Source organism: Entelurus aequoreus, linkage group LG16 (assembly GCF_033978785.1).
Source record: "Entelurus aequoreus isolate RoL-2023_Sb linkage group LG16, RoL_Eaeq_v1.1, whole genome shotgun sequence".
In the NCBI taxonomy this organism is placed as follows: Eukaryota; Metazoa; Chordata; class Actinopteri; order Syngnathiformes; family Syngnathidae; genus Entelurus; species Entelurus aequoreus.
This window is the reverse complement of record NC_084746.1, coordinates 2,650,722-2,658,739: the sequence shown is the minus strand read 5'-3', so window position 1 is coordinate 2,658,739 and position 8,018 is coordinate 2,650,722. Positions and strand designations below refer to the sequence as shown.

Below are 8,018 nucleotides of genomic sequence, written 5' to 3'. Positions count from 1 at the left end.
AGAGTCAGAGCGCTGTTTATTCTCTTTGTTGAGACTGCCATTACATTCCTAAGATAAGGAGCACAGCTAGACTTGGGAAACAACAGGCGGGGGACAGAGGGAAGATCACGGGATTTCCGGGGGTTTGAGGGGAGACCGAGCTAGACCGATCTGGACCGGGCTGGGGAACGCTGGTGTGCTGGATTGGTCTCAGTTTGTCCTCTAAGCTTGGAGATTTAACCACAAAATACCAACTACTGCCTGTTGATTGAATATAAACATCAGCTTATGTGCCATAAAAAGAATCTGGGAGAGACTAGCAATTTGAATTCGCCATTGGAGGAATGCTGGTCGACGCAACACCATCCACAAGCTTCTGCTTGACCACTTGACCACTAAATTGCTGCAGTTCAGCTAAATGTGTTGCTTTTCTGACATGGACTTGTTTCTTCAGCATTGTCCACACATTTAAGTCAGGACTTTGGGAAGGCCATTCTAAAACCTTCATTCTAGCCTGATTTAGCCATTCCTTTACCACTTTTGATGTGTGTTTGGGGTCATTGTCCTGTTGGAACACCCAACTGCACCCAACTATTTTGGTTTCATCTGACATCACATGGACAAAGATAAGACCTTCTGGAGGAAAGTTCTGTGGTCAGATGAAACAAAAACGGAGCTGTTTGGCCACAATACCCAGCAATATGTTTGGAGGAGAAAAGGTGAGGCCTTTAATCCCAAGAACACCATGCCTACAGTCAAGCATGGTGGTGGTAGTATTATGCTCTGGGCCTGTTTTGCTGCCAATGGAACTGCTGCTTTAAATGGGACAATGGAAAAGGAGGATTACCGCCAAATTGTTCAGGACAAGCTAAAATCATCATCCTGGAGGTTGGGTCTTGGGTGCAGTTGGGTGTTCCAACACGACAATGACCCCAAACACACCTCAAAAGTGGTAAAGGAATGGCTAAATCAGGCTAGAATGAAAGTTTTAGAATGGCCTTCCCAAAGTCCTGACTTAAAGGTGTGGACAATGCTGAAGAAACAAGTCCATGTCAGAAAAGCAACACATTTAGCTGAACTGCAGCAATTTTGTGGTCAACAATTCCAGCAGAAGCTTGTGGATGGCTACCAAAAGCACCTTATTGCAGGTAAACTTGCCAAGGGACATGTAAGCAAATATTAACATTGCTGTATGTATACTTTTGACCCTCACATTTTCAGTAGAGCCATAATAAATTCATCAAAGAAGCAAACTTCATGAATGTTTTTTGTGAGCAACAAGTATGTGCTCCAATCACTACATCAATAAACGCTGTAGTTATTGTAAATAATGTCAACCACTTCACCGAGAGATCAGACCAGCTCCTTTTTATTTTAGGGCACTCATGCTCCAGTTTAATTTCCATTAATTAATTGAGTAAACACGAGAATTAATTGAACTGTTTCTTATTACAAATGCAGTTTTTTTAAACACGTATGTAGTGAAACCACAAGAAATGCATCAATATACATCAATTATAGACGCATCAATAAATCATTTGTAATGGAATCGCAGCTCCTGATTAGTAATCGTGAGGTACCCAAATATTCCCACCTCTAACAGAGTTGAATTTTCTACTGAAGACTAATATTTATAGCTTTTTATGTGGCCCACCCAACTTTACCCAAATGAAACTAAAAGTTCTACAGACATTAATGGAGGAGACATGCTGAGGGCTGAAAGTTCCGAGGGGTTGTGACCAGGGTTCAAATTCCAGTCATGTGATTAGTAAGTTACACCATAATTATTGTTTTTATTTAAATATATATTAGGGATGTCCGATAAATGCGTTAAAATGTAATATCGGAAATTATCGGTATGGTTTTTTTATTATCGATATCGTTTTTTTGTTTTTTTTTAATTCAATCAACATAAAAAACACAAGATACACTTACAATTAGTGCACCAACCCAAAAAAACTCCCTCCTCATTCACACAAAAGGGTTGTTTCTTTCTGTTATTAATATTCTGCTTCCTACATTATATATCAATATATATCAATACAGTCTGCAAGGGATACAGTCCGTAAGCACACATGATTGTGCGTGCTGCTGCTCCACTAATAGTACTAACCTTTAACAGTTAATGTTACTCATTCTCATTCATTACTAGTTTCTATGTAACTGTTTTTATATTGTTTTACTTTCTTTTTTATTCAAGAAAATGTTTTTAATTTATTTATCTTATTTTATTTTAAAAGTACCTTATCTTCACCATACCTGGTTGTCCAAATTAGACATAATAATGTGTTAATTCCACGACTGTATATATCGGTTGATATCGGTATCGGTAATTAAAGAGTTGGACAATATCGGAATATCGGCAAAAAGCCATTATCGGACATCCCTAATATATATATTTTTTCATGATATTGGCCCTTAAAGTGGAAAAAAATGAGGACCTCTGCTGTATTTTAACATGAAAGAGTTACATTATCATTAGTGCAGTGAAGTGAATCATATTTATATAGCACTTTTCTCTAGTGACTCGAAGCACTTTTACATAGTAAACCCCAATATCTAAGTTACATTTAAAGCAGTGTGGGTGGCACTGGGAGCAGGTGGGTCAAGTGTCTTGCCCAAGGACAGGATGGCGGAAGCGGGGATCGAACCTGGAACCCTCAAGTCGCTGGCACGGCCACTCTACCAACCGAGCTATGCCGCATCATCATTATTAAAGTGTGTCAATAAATACTAAAAAAAAATGGCCAATACTGGTAGTATTTACCCTTAGTTTGTCCCACAGGTCCTCCTCCTCCTGGTCAAAACATGCTCCGCCTCTTGAATATTTTCATCTTGGTGACGAAGGTGAAGTAGAAGAAGGCCAGGCCGACCAGGGCGTTCTTCAGCGGGTACAACACGGGCGTCACCAGTCCGAAAGCGGCCATGAGGGCGACGCGCAGGACAAAGAAGGGCAGGTCCTGCAGGGCCACGCCGGCCGAGGACAACCAGGGACTGCGAGGGACCAGAGCCATGCGCAGCGTGGACAGGAAGGCGAGAATGAAGACGGGGTACACCCAGGGGGAGAAGAAGACCGCCGGCTGGCCCGACACCCGCACCATCTCCACGGTATCGAACCAGAACAAGAAACAATCCACAAACACCTCCGACCTCACGTCTTTCCTCCGGAGGAAGCCCAGAGGGCCGGCGAAGCGGCGTGATGGCGAGGAGGAGTACAGGTAAGCGGCGCCGGACGTTTTGCTGCGGAGGGGCACGGAGCGCCCGGACACGCCCTGCAGCCTGCGGGGGGCAACCGGCTGGTTCTTGGGGTCCGCTGGACTCGCCGGGGCGTCGTTTGGCTGGACTTCCTCAGACGGCGGCTGGCCGGAGACGCAGCTGACTGGTTCCAGGTGGGTCAGGATGGGCCCCGGCAGGTCAAAGGTCAGGTCCAGACTGTCTGCTTCTAATGACAGCAGATAAAATAATATGATCACGATTGATTGTTTTTCTCAACATTATTACTAACTAAACAAACTTACACATGCTTTTCTTTTTGTCGTTTTTTACCCCCAACTAAATTGTTATTCCTTTTTACTTACCAATATTATGGATGTCCGATAATATCGGACTGCCGATATTATCGGACGATAAATGCTTTAAAATGTAATATCGGAAATTATCGGTATCGGTTTCAAAATTATCGGTAGGGATGATGTTCGAAACCGATTCTCCCGGTTGTTCGATAAGAAAAGAACCGATTCCACAGACTCGAATCCTTTTTGAGAACCGGGTCCCGTTATCGAGGCCACTATAGTAAAGAAAAAGAGTTGGTTCTTTATTCGAATCCCTGGGAACGAATCCTAAATGGGCAATGTTATGCCCATTTGATTGTAGACTCTTACTGACATCTTGTGGCAATATGAAAATACTACGCGTCATTAGTTTGGGCACTTCCGGGTTGAGACAATTGAGAAGTAGACAAGTTGTGTTAGCTCTTACAAGCCTTGGAAAAGATAAGTCTGTAAGTAAACTGTTTAACTTGTTTATGTAACTCAATATTAAGGTGGAAAGTGGTTAAATTTGATAGTAAGATGTTTATTGAAAAACTATTTTTGTGCACTGTTTCAATGGATGTTTTGAGGACTTCAAATGGCTGCCAGTCGTATATTTCCACCATCAAAGTAGTTTCAACACTCAGAAGTATTTGTTTGATGATAGTACTGTATATTTGTGTGAAGCTAATATTTAGGTGTATTACATTTCAGTATGTTAATTGAATCACATAGCTTATACATTTGTCATTGTGCGTATTTCAGTTTAAAAAATAAATAAATAACAGTCCAGTGCTAGACAAAAGTTAAGATAGGAAAAGACAAAGCAAGATAAACAACAATAAAGAGCCTAAATGGATTAATCTGCTTTGGAACTTTATTAGACGTCTTGGATTGTTTGTTAGCTGTCTGCCTGTGTGTGTAGTTAGTATGTTCCAATAGCAGCAGAAGTGCACTTTTTGGAGAGGAGAGCTGTATTATTTTCAGTTTTGTGCCCAAGGGACTGATTTTATATAACACTATATTATTATTTATACACCTATAGTGATCACAGAGACAGGTTGTTTTTGTGTTACTGTATATATTTGTTTTTCTGAAAAATCCCACTTAATATACTTTGGGTAACAACAGTCAATATTTATTTATTTAATTTTTTTAGGGGGGTAACAGTCAATATTTATTTATTTATTTTATTTTTTTCTTATAAAATAAAGGTGAGCTTTTGTTAAACCAAATATTGTTTTTTTTCCATATACAACAACCTATCTGGATTCGATAAGATAATCGATAAGGAATCAGTTCGATAAGAGGATTCGATAATGAGCTCGAACTCGATAATTTCTTATCAAACATCATCCCTAGGTATTGGTTTCAAAAAGTAAAACGTATGACTTTCTAAAACGCCGCTGTGTACACGGACGTAGGGAGAAGTACAGAGCGCCAATAAACCTTAAAGGCACTGCCTTTGCGTGCCGGCCCAGTCACATAATATCTACGGCTTTTCACACACGCAAGTGAATGCAACGCATACTTGGTCAACAGCCATACAGGTCACACTGAGGGTGGCCGAACAAACAACTTTAACACTGTTACAAATATGCGCCGCACTGTGAACTGTTGCGTCGGACCAGCTCTTCCTCCCAGGGAATCAAAGTTACTGGTCAATCCCAAATTCTTTCGATGACATATATGCTGAGTAAGAAGGACCATCAAGACAAAATTGGAATATTTTGAAGTTTTACTGAAATTTCAGGAGATCAACTTATCGGCTACTCTAGTTGATCTGGCCTTCCAAGGGAAAAAACAACTTCTTTTCACACACAGAAAACACCATCTCCCCCTCGCACCACTGATAAGAAACCAGTGGGTGTTGTATTTCACATTCAGAGCTCAGTTACAGCTCTTTTTATTACCAAATATGTGTTATATGTGTTTTATGTTGCGCGATTGCACCAAGAAAAATTCCTAGTTTGTGAACCCGTTCTCAAACAATGGCAATAAAACTATTCTGATTCTGATTCCTGATGGTTTAAGACACTACACAGACAATCTGAAGACAAAGAGAGACTGGTAGAATACACAAAGGAAAAGTACTAGCTGCTCAAACATGGCTATGAATAGAGAAAGAAGTCTTAAACATATATGCATCTTTCCACAGAACCCACACCAAACAAGAATGACAAACACATTTCGGGAGAACATCCGCATTGTAACACAACATAAACACAACAGAACAAATACCCAGAACCCCTTGCAGCACTAACTCTTCCGGGACGCTACCATATACACCCCCCGCTACTTCCCCACCCTCCATCCCACCTCAACCTCCTCATGCTCTCTCAAGGAGAGCATGTACCAAATTCCAAGCTGCTGTTTTGAGGCATGTTAAAACAAATAATGCACTTTGTGACTTCAATAATAAATATGGCAGTGCCATGTTGGCACTTTTTTCCATAACTTGAGTTGATTTCTTTTGGAAAACCTTGTTACATTGTTTAATGCAGTGTTTTTCAACCTTTTCTGAGCCAAGGCACATTTTTTCCATTGAAAAAATCCAGAGGGACACCACCAGCAGAAATTATTAAAAAATGAAACTCATAAGCCGATATTGACAATAAAAAGTTGTTCTCGCAATTGTTGGATATGACTTTAAACCATAACAGCCCTTTGAGACACTTGTGATTTAGGGCTATATAAATAAATATTGATTGATTGATTGATTACCAACCATGCATCAATATACTCTTGTTAAGTTAAGTTAAGTTAAGTTAAAGTACCAATGATTGTCACACACACACTAGGTGCGGTGAAATTATTCTCTGCATTTGACCCATCCCCCTTGATCACCCCCTGGGAGGTGAGGGGAGCAGTGAGCAGCAGTGGTGGCTGCGCCCGGGAATAATTTTTGGTGATTTAACCCCCAATTCCAACCCTTGATGCTGAGTGCCAAGCAGGGAGGTAATGGCTCCCATTTTTATAGTCTTTGGTATGACTCGGCCGGGGTTTGAACTCTCTCAAAGTAGGTGTACTGTCACCACCTGTCACATCACGCCCTGACTTATTTTGAGTTTTTTGACGTTTTCCTGTGTGTAGTGTTTTACTTCTTGTCTATTTTGGTGGCTTTTCCTGTTTTGTTGGCATTTTCCTGTAGCAGTTTCATGTCTTCCTTGAACACTATTCTGCGCACCTGCTTTGTTTTGGCAATCAAGACTGTTTAAGTTGTGCAGACGCTATCCTTCTTGATTGTCATGTCATGTACGGACGTACTTTGTGGACGCCGTCTGCTGCTCCACGGTAAGTCTTTGCTGTCGTCCAGCATTCTGTTTTTGTTTACTTTGCAGCCTGTTCAGTTTTAGTTTCGTTCTGCATAGCCTTACCTAAGCTTCAATGCCTTTTCTTTATTTTTGTTTTGAGCATTAGATACCTTTTTACCTGCATGCTGCCTCAAGACAAACCATTGTTTTCCCAACATCTACAAAGCAATTAGCTACCGGCTGCCACCTACTGATATGGAAGAGTATTACACGGTTACTCTGCCGAGCTCTAGACAGCACCGACACTCAACAACGGCACATAATTTGCGGATTATAAATACTGGTTTGCAAAAAAATATTTTTAACCCAAATAGGTGAAACCGCTTATTCTCCCACGGCACACCAGACTGTATCTCACGGCACACCAGTGTGCCGCGGCACAGTGGTTGAAAAACACTGGTTTAATGCATCCAGCAGGGCATCACAACAAAATGAGGCATAATAATGTGTTCATTCCACGACTGTATATATCGGTATTGCTTGATATTGGAATCGGTAATTAAGAGTTGGACAATATCGGAATATCGGCAAAAAAGCCATTATCGGACATCTCTAATCATTATCCTTATAAATGTTTGCAGTAATCAAATAATGGTATCAATTATTTCAGGGATGTCAGAATAAAATATACATTAACAGCAGTATGTACCGTATTTTTCGGACTATAAGTGGCAGTTTTTTTCATAGTTTGGCCGGGGCTTATACTCAGGAGCGACTTATGTGTGAAATGATTAACACATTAGCGTAAAATATCCAATAATATTATTGATCTCATTCACGTAAGAGACTAGACGTATAAGATTTCATGGGATTTAGCGATTAGGAGTGACAGATTGTTTGGTAAACGTATAGCATGTTCTATATGTTATAGTTATTTGAATGACTCTTACCATTGTCAGGCTTGTCCCTGACAGTTTAGTTATGTTTTGGTTTTTCCTCTGTCATTTCCTGTCAGCGCTCTTATTTTGGTTATTTCCCATTTGTCTCTCTGAGTGCTTGCTGTCCCCTCAGCTGTGGCTGATTGGCACCGGGCCACACCTGGTGCCAATCAGCCAGCTGCTATTTATACCTGCCCTGCCCTCCAGTCACTGCTGGATTATTGTCATTTATACTTGTCGTTGTAGCTCCGTCTACTTCTGTCCACTCTGTTCCTGTCATAGTTCATCCTGCTCCTTTCGTGCCACGTGAGTTTTGT

General features: G+C 40.8%; 1 protein-coding gene across 2 annotated transcripts in view; it reads right to left on the bottom strand.

Annotated features, from left to right (window-relative positions):
* Positions 1-1,392: 1,392 nt before the first annotated feature.
* The window catches only part of LOC133631506 (transmembrane protein 236-like), an 11,503-nt gene continuing 4,877 nt past the window's right edge, over positions 1,393-8,018 (bottom strand). For both annotated transcript variants that reach the window (XM_062023777.1, XM_062023778.1), the window contains exon 4: positions 1,393-3,421. In XM_062023777.1, coding sequence (XP_061879761.1) covers positions 2,781-3,421 — 641 coding nt within the window. In that variant the 3' untranslated portion in view covers positions 1,393-2,780. The remainder of the gene's footprint in view (positions 3,422-8,018) is intronic.